At 42.3% G+C, this 16,149-nt stretch overlaps 1 protein-coding gene across 3 annotated transcripts in view; it reads right to left on the reverse strand.

The window, feature by feature from the left end:
• Positions 1–16,149, reverse strand: part of SPATA13 (spermatogenesis associated 13) — a 45,181-nt gene that overhangs the window by 16,000 nt on the left and 13,032 nt on the right. For 2 of the 3 annotated variants that reach the window (XM_059816021.1, XM_059816015.1), the window contains exons 1-2: positions 2,798–2,852; positions 156–292 (exon numbers count right to left, since the gene is read on the reverse strand). In XM_059816021.1, coding sequence (XP_059672004.1) covers positions 156–292; positions 2,798–2,852 — 192 coding nt within the window. Of the gene's footprint in view, positions 1–155; positions 293–2,797; positions 2,853–10,507; positions 10,653–13,760; positions 14,124–16,149 lie in introns of those variants that run through there. The other variant, XM_059816009.1, reaches the window with a different exon arrangement.

A 16,149-nucleotide genomic window follows, 5' to 3' on the forward strand; every position in this document is an offset into this window, starting at 1 on the left:
TCATGGGCCCTGCCAGAGACAAGACACCATGGCTGCTGGATTCTTCGCTATGCTGGCTACTGCCATTGCACTGTTTATTGATATGAAACCTCAGACCTGTGGAAAACACCAACACCCCCCCCATCATTACGGCAATGCAAATCCCAGGACATTACCTCATTAATTGCTAGCTGTTCCCCTCCAGGCTGCAGGTACCTGGGTGTGGCTTGGCAGAGCTCCTCGTAACTGTAATCTTCCTCACTGCCATTGTCATCCACTAAGGCCGAAGATTCAGTCCCACCATCTGCAGCAACTAAAACAAAGGTGCGACAGCTGTTTGCTTCATCATTTTTACGATTCCCCAAAAAAAAACAATGCAAGAGGAATCGCTGAGAAGTTGCCTTTGTTGTGACGGATATAACAATAACAGCAGAAGAGGAGGGCAGCAGAGCTCTCAGGAAAACCGCTTTTCCGCCATTAAATACTCTTCTTCGGAATTTTCTCATTTAGCACCTGAGAGAACTGAGAAATTCTCCTTTTTGTGCACAAAAAGTAGAACTACAACCACTATTTATTCATTTTTTATCCAGAGGAAATCCAAATGACCTGAATCAGAAGGGAGGTCTCAATGCTGTTCCCCACAGGGCAGATGAGAGAGCTCCAGTGGGCCCCCGGCAGTCAGAGGGGCCGCTGTCAGTCCCAGCCTGGGTGCCGTCACGTCATCAGGTCCGCTGCAGGGATGTAACGACCCAAGACCTCCGTACCCACCCACCCGTGAGAGGGGTGGGCAGCCCACGCAGCAGCCCCTGCTCCGAGCCGGCTGCCGCCACCTCTCCCGCGTGGCAGGGGAGGCTCTGGCAGCACTGAGATACCTACGGGGAGGCCCAAGGGGACAGGGAGCCTGGACTGAGCACAGTGTAACTGCCCGAGAAAAAACTTGTTCTAATTGCCCCAAATCACAAAAAATTCTTGGTTTGACAATTGCATGTTTTCTGACCAAAGAGGCAGCTTTGTAAAGAAATAGAGACCAAAACTAAGATGGGCTTCATCTTATTACACAGACACATAAACGAAGAGAAACATCATGTAAGTGACTTTCACTATGCACATGTAAATCTGCAGTTACTGTATAAACTGTAAAACCCATTTGGGGTACATCACTGGGGGGTAGATCCTTTTGGCAGTCATCTCTGTACCGGCAGATGAACAGGACTGGGGACTGATCTCAGGACCAAGTAACACTGACTGACTCACGTCCACGCTGCTCAGTGCTAGACCCGTTCAGAGTAGGTTTGCCTTTGAAAGCCAGCTGTAATGTTCAAGCAGATCAGTGGATGAGCTAATCAAGAAGCGTTCATGACCAGTGGCCCAGTGCTTGAGTGCGCTCTCTGGTCCTTGCTAATTTATCCCTGAAGATTTATTCCTATGGCAGGCCCACGCTGTGAATAACTAGAGAGTCTGAAGATCATACAGTGCTCAAAAATCCAATAAAAAATAATACATAAAAAATGAAAAAAAAATACAATTCAGAATGGGCTGCTAGCACTGAACTCCTTTTCTAATTGCTACTGTGTCCCAGATAAGTTGCCACACAGCCTGCGGAGCGTCCCTCTCACTCCCGAGTGCCTGGGAAGGGACCTTTAAGCGGAGTTATTGAACCTGCCACGTCCACCCAGCAGCAAGGCTGAGCAGCAGGGCCCTGACCCTGCCTCTTCTCTGCCCTGCTTCAAGCCTGGGTATCGCCTGCCTCCTGAGCTCTGGGCTCCAGATGGGTGAGGGTCGCAAAGAGATGACTCCTGGCTTTACTCCACACACCTACACAACTAACAGGCACGCCGCTGCCTATCCGGTATTTACCTCATAGGGAGAAACACTTCAACCCTCTCCTTATGGGCGTTCATGCCATCACGAGCATCTTTGGTCATTTGGGTATTAATTTGCAAGAGAGATCAAAGCTGATTACTGCACAGATTCACTAAAAAACTTGGAAGATTTTTTTTCCTTTAAAAGTGGAAAAATATGGCATAGTCTTGATGTAACAGAACATGGCTATTCAACCGTTCTCTTCTACTCCACAGCATTTTAACTATACATTCGCATTAATGGTATAATCTGCCTAACCAGGGAGGATGCAGAATCCCTATTTAAAAAAACAAGATTTATTTTCCCTACAGAATCATAAATCTAGGCACTGATAAACTTTTAAAAAACATCTTGTGAAACTTACTGGAACTGCTTTATTAAAAAAATCTGCAAATAAATAATTCATTAAATCAATTTTTAGCTTATGAAGCAACACCAAAAAAAATTAATCCCTGTGATCCTTTATGCATCTCCACTGTACTATCAGTACTGCCTGTTGGTTTGTTCCAGTAACAACGGCATATCAAAATAACCTTATTCATTTGGCTCCAGATGAAAAATGACTGCAATTTTGGGACCGATAACTGTTCATTATTGTGCACCAAATCAACAAGCTTACATTGTCTTCGTAGTTAGACTGAAGCGAAAATCAGTTGCTTGCATTCTGCATCTATTCCTCTATTGTTCACAGACAGAAATATCAGAGGTAGGGGTGGGTGGGCTTTCCTGATCCCACCAACGGGATGCAAAAACTTAAAAGACAGCCTGGGACTGATTCTGATCTCCTAGCATCTTTGTCACCAGTGTGAGGCTGCAGGCTCCCGTGGATGACACGGTATAAGCGTGATCAGAATCAGGCCCCCCGACTGCCACAGTTTATCAGTTCAATCTAAAAACACTGTAAAAAATAGTGAGAGAGAGAGAGAGAGAGAGACCGTGTTCTACTCACACGTACCCATCTGAAGGCTCTCCAGACTCCAAAATCGTGCCATTCCCCCCCTGGCTACCATGCTGCCGCCAGACACGATCCCAGGGCAACGGTTTGACCTCCAACAGGTGATGCTTGGTCCCAAAGGGCTGGCGGAGGATCACAAAAGGCTCTGAGCTACCGACAGCGCAGAGAAACAGCCTGTTCGCTGCCTTCGGCTCCCAGCTGCGCCTCCGAGGCCGAGCCCGGCTGGGAACTGCCAGCGGCGCGCGCTCAGCCTGGCCGCCGCGAGCTCACGGCTCGCTGACATCATGGGGTGCCCTTAGGGAGGAAGTTCCAGAAAAGAAACAAAAACCTGGCTGCCTGGTCCCGGCTGCGCTGTGCCTGCAGCCGCCTGCGCCTCCCAGACCGTTCCCAAAGTGCCTGAATGTCTCGAAAGCAGCAAGCCAAGGAGTACATTTGGTTTTCATTAAAGCAGCTTAATGCGATTTAAATCTATATTCAAATGACTGCAATTCAAAAGGAAAGACTATTTGGATGGGAGCTGGGAGTGCCTTGTATTACAACACTGTTCGGAGTATCGGTCTATCTTTGTTATATTATACGGGTTAAAATTCCTGTAGAAGTAAACAATGAAGGTATTTTTTGCATGGCTATTAAAACTTCTCTTGCTTCACAGGCAAATGCCGTATCATTATTTAGGGCACAAGCAGCCGAAGTGTTAAGGCTGCAGCAGACTGCTCCCAGGAAAAGAGGGGAGGATGGAGACATTTTCTCATTCAAACTACAAACTTAATTCAGCTGCTCCAGAAAATAGGGAATTAATTAGGAAAGCACCCAAACAGTCCAGCTTTCACCGGGACTGACCCAGCTAGAGCACAACCTCATCCAGTCACCATGGGCCAGCATCTACCACCCTTACATCTGCATCGTTCTGCAGTGAAGCTGGATCAGCTCATGCACTGGAAGCAAAGGCAGGAGCTGCTCCCATCAGCAGAGTGCAAAGCCTGCTGCAACCTGTGCTTGTACACAGCACTACATTTACAGTTTGGAAAGCTCCATAATATTTACGGCTCATTCTTTACCTGCAAACTGTGTTGCTCAGCTGAGCCTGTCTTTTAACTGGGGACTGCCTCCACCAGGGACATGTTCAGAAAACCCTGGAGGCATTTCTGCACACAGCAAACTCTCAACACCCACTGAAATCACATGGTTTCCCCCAGCGCTGCCTCAGATGGAGAAGGCCAAACATCGCCCTGCAATATTAATGCCATCTTCCTACAAAAATCCAGACTGTGCTGCACTGCACAGGAGACTGATAGGAATTCTCTTCTGAATCCCCAAACTTCCCTATTATTTTCTGCTGCAAGGACACTTCTTGGATAGTGCAGTAAAACCAAGCTACTACATATTATAAGATGTTTATACAGAGTCCCACATGTTTTTCTCAGCACATATCATTAAAAAAACCAACCCAGCAAACAGAAGTGACTCTGAAATGCTGATGATCCTGGGACCCGCAAGCGAAGGCTTCACGCTTTTAATCAGCCAGAGCACAAGTTCTCTGCCATGTCAAACCCCTACCTGCAGGGGAAAACCAGCTGAACTGCCAAAGGAAAATGAGCTCAAACCCCACACAGTTCTTCCAGAAGAGACGTTAAAAACGACCTCTGAAAATCAGTCATTTGGTTTGATTTTTGCAGAATGGAATGGACTGAGTGCTTTTGCCCAATGACTAAGCCAGTGCCACCATGGGATGCTGCTAGGGATGGTGGATCTGTTCTCCCTCCTCTGCATGGGTACATCTAGCAACTGTGCAGCCACAAACTGAGCCACCGCAAAAGTACTTGTTTTGGGTGAGCTGGTGGTGGGTTTATTTCTTCACAGGATCAGCCAGGGACAGGAGGAGGCGCAGGCTGTCCTTTGTAACGGCAGTCCACAGTGATCCTGCCCAAATGCACGCTCAGCTGGCTTACCCACTGCGCAAACACTCTGAAAAGGATGTGGGTAGCACATACTGAAATACTAAAACTAAAAGCTAGTTGATCCGCCTCAAGAAAATCCGATTCTAGATACCCCTCCACCCTGGGGCAGACCAAAGGTCCCCCCAGCCCACTGCTGTGACAGCAGCCAGTAGCAGATGCCCAGGGAAGAACATAAAAATAGATGAGGCATGTAATGGCATTTTTCTGATGTACTTTCCTAAATTCCAGCTATCTGCAGATCAGAGTCAGATCCCTCCTGGGGCAGAAGTGATATCTTTGTATTTAATGAACCACAAACCACTTTCTCAATTTCTGTAAACTTTTGGGATGTGAAATCTCACGTGTAGCAATTAGTTTCATAGTTTAATTTTATAGAGTGTGAAAACTATCTTTCATTTTGAACTTGCTATCTGATGATTTCATTTGGTACCCGTTAGTTCTTACATTATTGGAAACAATAATATTCCCCTATTGTCCTTTTTCCAAGGTGCAGAGCCCTAGCTGCGTTAATCATTCCTCACACAGAGACACTGAGTAGGTTTCCTTGTTCTTTCGCCTTTCTCTGTATCGTCCCCTGTAAAAAATGCCTTTAGGTGGAAAGGAATGGGGAGATGGCCCCCACACGCCACGTCAGTGGCACAATTGGGCTTTCTGTTTTGTTCTCCATTCCCTTCCTACAAATTCCTGCCCTTTTATTTACTGTTTTGACTGTTACTATGCACTGAACTGACACTTTAATTATCTGTTAGGATTGCAAGATCTCTTCCTGAATGGCAATATCTAGCTCAAAGTCCATTCTTCTGCAAGCATATCGGAATCATGTTCCTCCATGTGCACTACCCTTGCTTTTATCAACACCGAATTCACCTGCCACCAGTGCAGCACGTTGTGTCTTGGTATTGTGAAATCCTTCTGCAACTCTGTTCAAGCAGCTTGTGCTTTCACCACCATGAATAATTTAGCACACAAGCAAGAACTGTAATTTTATTCTATACCTCCCTTCCCGCATTACTTGTGAGGATACTGAACATCTGACTCCACTCCTGACCTCTCTCCTTAAGAAAACCAACCACTTTCCTCCTCTCCATTACTTAGTGCTTACTCACTTGTTAAAGCATGGGAGGATCTTCCCTCTTATCCCAGGCCTCTATTAAGAGACATTTGTAAGAGATCTTGTCAGAGGCCTTTTGGAGATCCAAGTAGCCTATACCTACTGAATCCCCTTGGTCACATCCTCGGTGATTTTTTTCAGAAAACCTAATCCATTTGTGGGGCACAGCTGTCCTCTACATAGGGCACATGGACTCTTCTTTATCATAAAGGTCCACCAGTCTGTTGATGTTACTCTCTGTTACAGTTTCTAAGCCCTAAGCACATTCTTTACATATTCTACGTATTATTATGTCAGACTCACTGGTCTACTGCTTGCTGGATCCCTCCTGATACTTCTTTTTAAATGGTTATCCCACCTGCCTAGACTGGATATTAGGAAAAATGTCTTTACTGAGAGAGTGGTGAAGCACTGGAACAGGCTGCCCAGGGAGGTGGTGGAGTCACCATCACTGGAGGTGTTCAAAAAACATGTAGACGTGGCACTTTGGGACATGGTTTAGTGGGCATGGTGGTGTTGGGTTAATGGTTGGACTTGATGATCTTATAGGTCTTTTCCAACCTTAATGATTCTGTGATTCTGTGATTCTTCCTCGTATTGAGCCAATTTTTGAGGAATTAATTACATGCTGAGGCAGTAGCTCAGCAATTTCATTCTTAAATCCCTTTAGAAGTCTTGGTTCTGGCAATTTGTTACTCTTCATTTAGTTACTCTAAAACTTCTACTGACATTTTGAGGCAGATCCTTATCTAATTCGAGCTCAGGTTTTATTTCTTAGTCACTTACAAGGACTACAAACTGTCTGGTAGTCTACCGGATTCTTATTTTTTAAAAAGGATGTAGTTTTTATATCTTTAGCAAATAGTTTCTACATTCCTGTAGGTTTACATCAAAATTGCTAGTGGGGGTTTTTTTAATATTTGGATACAATTCAATAATCTGAAGGATGCGGGTTTTTTTTTCTTCTGATAGATTCTTTTCCCCTGTGTTTAATGACAGAACCTTTTTCTGGTGTTTCCAAATTCTGTTCTGACAGGTGACATGAATTTGCTCTAAGCATCTAATATGCTGTCCTTGAACACTCTCCATGCTGCCTGCAAGCATTCAACAACTTTTTCTGCTCCTTTAAATTCCTTTGTTACATAAATGACTTCTCACTTTTATTTACTATCCTTCTTTTAAACAAAAATGCATACTTTATTGGATTTTTTTTACTCTTCTCACCCCTGCAAGGATATTTGCTCAGAGGGCATTATGGAAACAGAGGGCAAGATTCATCATCTGTCTGTATTTGGTCAATGAACAGCACCCTAAATTGACTGTTTCTTCCAATCAAGGTCACCTAGCTTAGCTTAGACATCTATAGAGTCAGATGAGACACATCCCACCCTTACAGAGTAGCTCTTGCGTGGAATCCTACACACACCTCAGGAATGGTTCAAGCATTGTTTCCCTTCCTGTAGGTCTCCTGACGTTGCCTGTCAAGGATGTGCTGTCCTAAACTGTGTATTATTTCACCTTTCAGCTTTTCCCTAATTCTTTGTTTAGAAACTACTCCATAATTTCTTGATTTGCATGTCAGCAGCCTGCTTTTGTTTTGGTTTAGAAAACAAAGGATATTTTTATTTCGAACGTTCCTCGGTTCATAAATAATCTAAATTAATAATCTAAATTAAATAATCTAAATAATCTAAATCTCCCTCTTTTTAATACAACTTTCTGCATGAAGGTGCCTGGAGGTAAAAACCTCTGACACTGAGTGTGGTATTGGCAGCACTTCGGACAATTTTACCATTGGGCTCCTGGTCTTTTAGCTTCTACCTGATGGCTTCAAGTCTGCCTCCAGAGCTTGCCTCCTGTCCATCACACTCTCCCTGGCATCCACTTGCCCCACAGCTATCACCTGCCCTCCAGAGTCCCTAGGACTGCCTAGATGCTTCACCTGATGCACCAGCTGCTCCCAACACACTGCTATTTGCATCATCAAGCCCAGCTATCCATGCGACTAACAGTCCCATTAGCCACCAGCATAGTTTTTATCTTTTCCCACCAGTTAAGAGTCCCATCCTTCACAGTATCACATAGCCGTCATCCTCTGGTCCCCAGCAACACTGGGACTGCTTAGCCTGCGGTAGTGAATTTCATGATGCCCCTTCAGGTCCTGTCCATCAGTCTTTCTGCCTCCCTGAGCTTTTCAGGCACTTGGCCATAGAATACAGCAACCACCATGGAGATGCATGCAACATCATGCATATTCCACCCACCTCCTGGTAATCACAAATATGGCATTCAGTGCAGTAACCCGGGAATTCGTGTTTTCTGCATATTGTCCTACTTACATCCTCACTCTTTTGGGGTGGGGGAGCACAGACGGGGGAGCAAGGACAGGGTAGCAAGGAGATGGTAGCAAGCAGGGAACTGTTTTCTCTTGAGGAGTGATTAGTAACTTCTGTTTGTTCACTTCCATGGCCAATAACCTATTTGGGGTGGGGTTTGTTTATTTGATCAGTGATAGGGATGGAGAACCTGAAAATCTCCTCTCCCCAACAGCCAGTTTTTTCGCACCTCAGTTCCTGAGCTGTGCTCCACACAGGCTGAAACCTATTCAGTTACACAACCTTGATGAACTGGGAAAACCTTGACAGTAGTTTAACATTGTGGGCAAACATCCAGGACAGGATACTACTTGAATTAAAGACATTTAAATTTTTTAATCTAAATGCTGCAATCCATACTTGAACAAACCACCTAAATCAGCAGGTATTGGTCACAATTGAAACAGCTGAGAGAGCAATCCACCTCATCCAAAGGCAGTTCCTACTCTAACCTTCATTGACTGCAATGGCTAGAGCCTCAGATCAGTTGTTTAAATGTAGATACTTAGCACCATTTTAAGTATTTTGGATATCCCGCTGGCCTCCAGTTGCCACTGAAGAAAGGAATAGGTCTCCCATAGGTCCTATGTCACATCTGCCAGCTGCAGGCAGGTATTCAGGTATCCCACACGTATCTGGACCCTGGGGTGAGTAACTGAATCAAGCTCTAGACCTCCACTGCCCATAATGACTGTTCAAATGTTTAACTCTTAATGTAGGTACCTACATTTAGACTACATTTAGGTGACTTAAACTTGAGCTGAATCCCACCCCACCTACTCAGAGCTGAGCCTATTTAAAGGAGTTCAGCAATTCATTTAGCCAAATTCAAGTCACACACCACAATATGCAAAAAAGATGGGTTCGTTTTTAACATACTTATAAAAATTGCTCTACTGTGATAAATAGGTAACCTCTTTAATACAATTTAAAACTTGTAACCCTTTAAGCACAAGATTAGCAATGTAAGTCTCAAGGGAATTTTCCCTTATGTGTTGGCTGGTTGTTATTCTGTCTCCTACAGTATCATGATCTACTGTCTTGTAACAGCTGTTTTTCTAAAAATTTACATCTCCAATTCTATCTCCCATTGTTATAAAAGTAGACATGCAATGTATTAGGCTTTAGCAAGTAACTAAAATAAGATACCACTGGTTTTCAGTGCTTGGGTTTAGAATTTCTTTCTGTAATAAAGGGCTTTTGTGCTATCAAATTTCACTGTACATGAGCAAACAAAAACCTCTCACATGTTCAAAGACAAGGAAATGCCTTGTGAATTTAAGAGAAAAAGGAAAGAGATCACAATGTGTGACACTGGTCACTTTATTATTTTCTGCTAGAGCTACTTAACAGATCTTCGCAACTGCTCTCAAAGTCCATGATATTCCCCACTTGCCTTCAGGGCTTTGATTTCAGAAGCTTCTCCTGCTCAACTGCTATATTTATTGTAATGAGTCATAAAAGTCACATCAAGTGAAAATTTTGCTTTTATGTCTGATCCTTGCCAGTGAAACAGGAATAACTGTTTAGATTATGCTCACGGTGGTCTGAAAGAACACAAATGGTATAAATCCAGGTTCTTCTGGTCCCACCTGCCAAGATATGTTCCACTAACACTAGATATGACTTTCTATTAACTCAAGATAGCATTGCATGCTAATAGTAAACTATTACAGAAAAAATACACAGGGCACATCAGAGAGTCTGATAAAAGGTACTGCTTCCGAAAAGGCAATCTTTTCCAAGAATCTGTCCATCATGTCCCAGAACCCAGCTTGGGCTACACTCGCCACTGAGTAAGCAACTGCAACTGCATACAGTTCTCTGAAACAAGCTGCTTAATTATTTAAGGCTTGCCTATCTAGGTAGTTAAGCTGAATGCATAGCAAACAGAAAATTAAAAATACATGTGTGGTGTGGCTATTGTTCAGGTATGAACTCAAGCATATGAGACCTTACTTCCTTCATATTCTGTTATTATCTTCAGGCAAGTATGTGAATACAGAGTGGAAAATACAGGAGTTTAACAGGTACAGAAGAATAAACCGTAGCAATGTCAAGCAGAATATGTGAAAAACAAGCTTTACGTGTACACAGCACAAAAAGCTACTAATGAGAAAGTCATAAAACAAAGCAACTTAGCTGGGTACTACTTTGTCACTGAGTTGGTTTGCACCCTTTTGTGTTCCACACTATAATCTACTTCCTGACCAAGCTGGGGTATGAAGTTGAGATCTAGAAAGTTAAGAAGACTTGCCCATCTTACCATTAGATGTTCTCATCTGCTGCCTTCGTCCAACCCGGTCCAGGCCAATGGGGGTACTTTGTGAAAAGGTGAGTGGTCGGAACCTGGCTGAAACAGCTTTGTAAGGGGGTACCTGGTGTGCTGGAACAGGTGGCCGTGTTACAGGCTACAGAGAAAACAGGAAAATCCAGTGTTAGTAAAGCTACCAGCAAGTCCAACTGAGCAAAACTCAGGTATGAAGTAAGGTTTCTTTAGATAGTCCAGCTAATTACGGGGGCAGTAAAATCCCCTACTTCGAAGTGACGTTGCTTAAACACTGCATACCATATCCACAAGCATCGCAGAAAGTATTTTTTTTATTATGTTAGTTCTCTGTTACATTAAAAACTCCTTAGCCTTCTGTTATGATCAGACATGCTCTATAATTTTCATCTTGTAATACTCCGTGCCCCAGCGCTCTGGGATTTAACTGCTTTGAGAACAGCCTGCACAATGCTGGCTGGTGTTGTAAACACACATCTGAAGGGAAACCCAAAGCAAAAGAATGACCAGAAATGCTGCGGTTGGAAGTTGTGTTCATTTCCTGGGATGCTTGCTTTCTTCAAATAAATGTATTGCTTTTAAGTAAAATAAACAACAATTGTCTAAATGTTCTTCTGTTCTGATGATCCCAGGAGTCTCATTAAAAAGAGGTAATACTAAGTTTACTTGTAACTTTATCTAAAAGCCATTTTCTTTAGTTAAATCATTCATTCGCTTAATTATGATTAGAGAATCTCCTCCTGTTTTATTCGCAAATTGCATCTAATTTTATGTTGTCCCTGAACAACTCCCCATTAGCCAGGCTGAATGACCTTGCATAAACGTTCAACATTAGCCAGACCTCAGCATAAGAACTTCAGAGAAACTTGTCTTTACATCTTCTCTTATCTTTCAGTTGTTACTGTTTATAGGCCCTTCTGTCAAATAATCTGAAAGATCAGGGTTGTTTTTTTTATCATCTCTTGACACTTTGTTATGAAACCAATGATTTAGTATTGTTTGAAAACATTTTTACACCTAAGCTGTCAGACCAAAACAAAACACAACAAAGAAGGAATTAGCATTACACTTTTCAAATATTCTCGTGGGTTTTCAAACCTTTTAAGAAAAAAAATCAGCAACGTGAAGATCAGCCTTTGAAAGCCCCACATAAAATACTTCTAGCACATATACTCCTGCTTCATTAGTCCTTTTTTATATTCCAGCTACAAATTTACTTTCTGACTGCCAAAAAACAGTGTGTATTGAATATGATTTAACTACAACCTCATATTTAAAACTCATTTCTTCAGTGCTTTAGCAATATACCAAGATCCTATCGCTGAATAACACTACAAAGAGTAAGTCCAATATATTGCATCAAATAGCTAATAGAAGTGATGGCAATTACTATATGCAAGTAACTGGCTGATTAAGCAACAAAGTTATTTACTTCTGGGCAACTAAACTTTTCTTGTAAGACTTCGGTCCAGATCCCTTCCCCAGACAGACAAGGATGTGCTGTTACTCAGTGGCAGGCCTGGGAAGGCCATCATTTGGATTAAAAATGTGTCCCCATTGGGAACACTCTATAGTTTTGGTCTTGACCACAGTGATCCAGCAATGTGCTCGTTTAACCCCAGCCAGCCCTCATGGCAGCACTGGAGCATGGAAAGAGTCAACTCAAATAGCTGCCTTGATGCATGTTCCTTCGTTAATAAACTGATGCGAGCAAGGTTTGGAGACAGATCAATTTGTTTTCAGCAGTAAATGAAGGGCTTGGAGAGTGTTAAATCACTTCCATGGTACAGCAAGGATTATTTGGGTTGCCAATACTTAATATCCCTTGAAATCCAACTATTATTCTTGACTAAGATGGCCTAGAATTTATAACAATAATTTTCCTCTTTCCTCCAAGCTAAGTAGTGATAAAATTATTTTTAAAATATCCCAGTTATGTAGGGTTTGAAACTATGGCCTTTGCCTGGGTGAAAGGTTCATTGGCTTCAGTTGGAGTTTTGCTTCAAGACGCATTTTTTCATCAGGGAATTATAAAGAAAAAATGTGCAATATACAATAACAATGTTCATATTAAAAATTGCTTTTCACAGGAGACTGAAAATCCTGACATTGTTTCAGCATTTGATTTCAGTCGGGGGAGTACCATACCCATGAATGATACTGCATTGACCTTCCCAGCAGGAGCTCAAGTAGCATGAGAAGGATTAAGAAGATTCAAATTCCATTAGTAACCACTGGAATCACATTTTTTGAGCATATAAATACTATTTCTTTTTTCTGTTGGTTTATCAGCTTGATAATTGCTTTAGGTAGGAGTCCTCCAGCTTTTCCGGAAAGTGGGAAACACCTGATGGGTGCAGTATTACAAAAGCCCATGAGCCTGAAGCTCTGTAACCAACTACAAGATGGGGCCACCACTACCATCAGAACAGTAAGTTCCTCTACACATCGTACCTGCTCAGGACTATCTCCAGGAAAAAAGGAGTTATTTTTATCTTTCAGAAGTTTTTTATTTCTCAGTCTCTTACCTAAGCCAACAGAGATGGCAAGTAAGTACATAGATACTGCTCAAGTACTAACTCAACCAGTCGCTGTTTTCTTACAGGCTTCCTACGTTCCATCAGGTCAATTTAGTAGTACATAAACAGGGTGGGGTTTTTTTTCATATTCACAGTTTTCTTAGATTCTTTCTTTATTTCATGAATTCCTTAATTTATTAGCAAGTTTCTAAAGCTACTTCCTAATTCATTTTAAGTATCGTTGCTATGCCAATTCCTAGATTTTGAACACCACAGCTAATGCCACAGGTTTTGAACAGGCCTGCTCTTCGAGAATTTGAAATGATCAGTAAATAATGTGTTACTATCATATTGTTGTTCCTCAGGCCCTACATCCTGTAAGGTGACTAAACACACAGCTGTATTACACACAAATCAGCTCTTATACACCAATATGAGACGTAACAACCATTCCAAGAAAGACATACGGTTAATTTAAAATATGAAAAATATTATCCCAAAATCAGCATCAGTTTTATTCCATGCTGTTTTGTTTTTTAACAACAAGACAAAGTAATTAGTGACCAGGGAAGCAGAATCATAAGTACACAATGTCAACTTGACAGAAGGGAAGGAAGAGAAGGAAGCATCCATTCTATTTTCTAGGCTGAAGACAGAGACAAGGAAGTGAAAGGGTCTTTTGCAGTTTGCAGAGAGCACATCTCTTATCTTACTTGTGTCAGCAGACCTTCTATCTCTTCTGCTGGACCGCTTCCATAGAAATTGACCCCACCTATTACGGAGATGGGTCTTTTTTTTCGTCCTCTGTGGTAGCCTACTGTATTGCTTTGGATCACAGATCCGACGGAAGCCAGTCCTGGCTGATTTTCTTCATCCGTGCAGTCTGTCTTCTGAGACTCCACTGCAACTGCATCTTCTGGTATAGAGAAACTTCTGATCGACATTTGGCCATAGTCTGAGAGAGGTCTGGGACGAGATCTTTTTCCAGAGCCCCATCTCCTGGGTGTGACCTTTTGCGTGTCTGTCTTTTCTTCATCTTGGGATGGGGACCTCTTCCAGTGGTCATCAGAAACAACCTTTTTAAATGTGAACAAGTCAAATAAGCCACAGAATTTTCTGACACTTAATAATTTATGAGTTTTTCATATGGCAGATCACCTTAACATTGCTAAAAAGAAAATATTACCATAGTAATACAATAAATGCAACTGACAATTCAGGAAGAGAGTAACTTTGTAAAGGAAAGACATTATGATGCTTTTGCTGAGTAAGGTTAACATCCAACCATCAGCACCTCTTAGGCAAACATAACACTAAAAACTCACCTGTTACCTCAGCAGTACAGACAGGCCCTATCATAAACACTGAAGCCACTGAATGATGTCATGGAAAGACAGCTCTGGCACGCACAGGACTTGTTCCTATGCACAAGTAGGATGCTACATGTACCAGCAGTAAAAATAATTCAACCAGCACACTGTGTTTCTGGACTTTCTACCAAGGCCTGTAGCGACAGGACAAGGGGCCATGCTTTCAAACTGTAAGAGGGTAGATTTAGATCAGATATAAGGAAGAAATTCTTTACAATGAAGGTGGTGAGACACTGGAACAGGTAGCCCCGAGAAGTTGTGGATGCCCCATCCCTGGAAGTGTTCAAGGGCGGGCTGGATGGCGTTTTGACCGACCTGATCTAGTGAAATACGTCCTTGCCCATGGCAAGGGGGTTGTACTAGATGATCTTCAAAGGTCCCTTCCAACCCAAACCATTCTATGACTCTATGATATTCCTCTGCTTTACCTCTATTCAGTGATGAAAATAAACAGTAAGGCTGCAGTTTGACAGCTTGCCGATCCCACGTAACGGTAAGCCGATACCAAAACAGGCGGTTGCACCCCCTCCTACCACTCACTCCCACACTCTCACTTGGATCAGATCTAGAGATTGTGCAGCCATGTGCAAATTGGGTGAGTGAGCTCATCCAGTTTGGAAGGGAGGAGCTGATTTTCTATATACTCAGGAAGGTTATAGTCATACGGAGTAGAACCAGAGATACATTATAACACAACTACAGGAAAAACTGATGGTTTTGGAGAGGAAGCTTGGAAAATGAGCATGTTGTTCCTATTTAACAGCCCGTCTGACTCATGGAGGTTAATGCCTACAGGTATCATAATTGCACTGGTACTGCAAGTTTGGAAATAAAATAACCTCAACTGAAATACTTGTTAGAGGGAATGTTTTAAGAATTTCAATGCATTTGGCGTAATACTGCCATAAACTTTTCTAGCAAAACCCCTGCCGTTTATATTTTGAGAAAAAATATTGCACATAAAAATTTGTATTCGCTTTTTCCTCAAATTTCCAAACTCTCAGCATTTCCATGGCTTCTCCTGGCTCCTCTATAAAGAACAGAAAAGAAACAGAGAGAGGAAGATGGGTGTTTCTGGGCTGGGTGGCAGTGTGCATGATGGAGCGAATGGCAAACTCCAAAGCACTGCTGAGCAAGTGAACCCTGCCCCAAGTTCTCATACAAATTTATGATCTAATTCTGACTATTTTGTAAAAAAATCAGCCTACTTCTTTATTAGGACATCTTTAGACTACCCAAGTGAACTTCTGACGATGTTCAAAGCTAATAACTATTCCAAAAAAGAGAGGCATCATTTTGTCTGTCTCTGGCTACATTTTGTTCATCTGTTTCAGAGCAGATGAAGGCATTACATGTATTGCATATGCAAAGCAAACATGGAGCCTAGAATCAGCCTTTTACAATGATGCCTGTGAAAGAGGACTTATCTTCTGTCACCTTCTTTTCCACTTACCGTTTTCAATCAGGCCAGTACAACTCCAATGAGCCTTTTTTAGAAGGCCACCTGATACAGTGGGCAGATTTCTCTTTTTATTTGAAAAGCAGCTTAAGACAAATTTCACCACATGAAGCCACTTCAGCTAGGAGGCGGAGTTATTAAAGTCAGCATTTTAACATGATTACTGCAATTAAGGTATGAAAAATTATCAATGATGTCATACATTGCTCTACATTCAATTATTTCACTTACAGCATTAAATTTATTCTAAATAGAGCACTTGCATAAATTCTG

This window comes from Gavia stellata, chromosome 1, assembly GCF_030936135.1.
Source record: "Gavia stellata isolate bGavSte3 chromosome 1, bGavSte3.hap2, whole genome shotgun sequence".
Classification (NCBI taxonomy): Eukaryota; Metazoa; Chordata; class Aves; order Gaviiformes; family Gaviidae; genus Gavia; species Gavia stellata.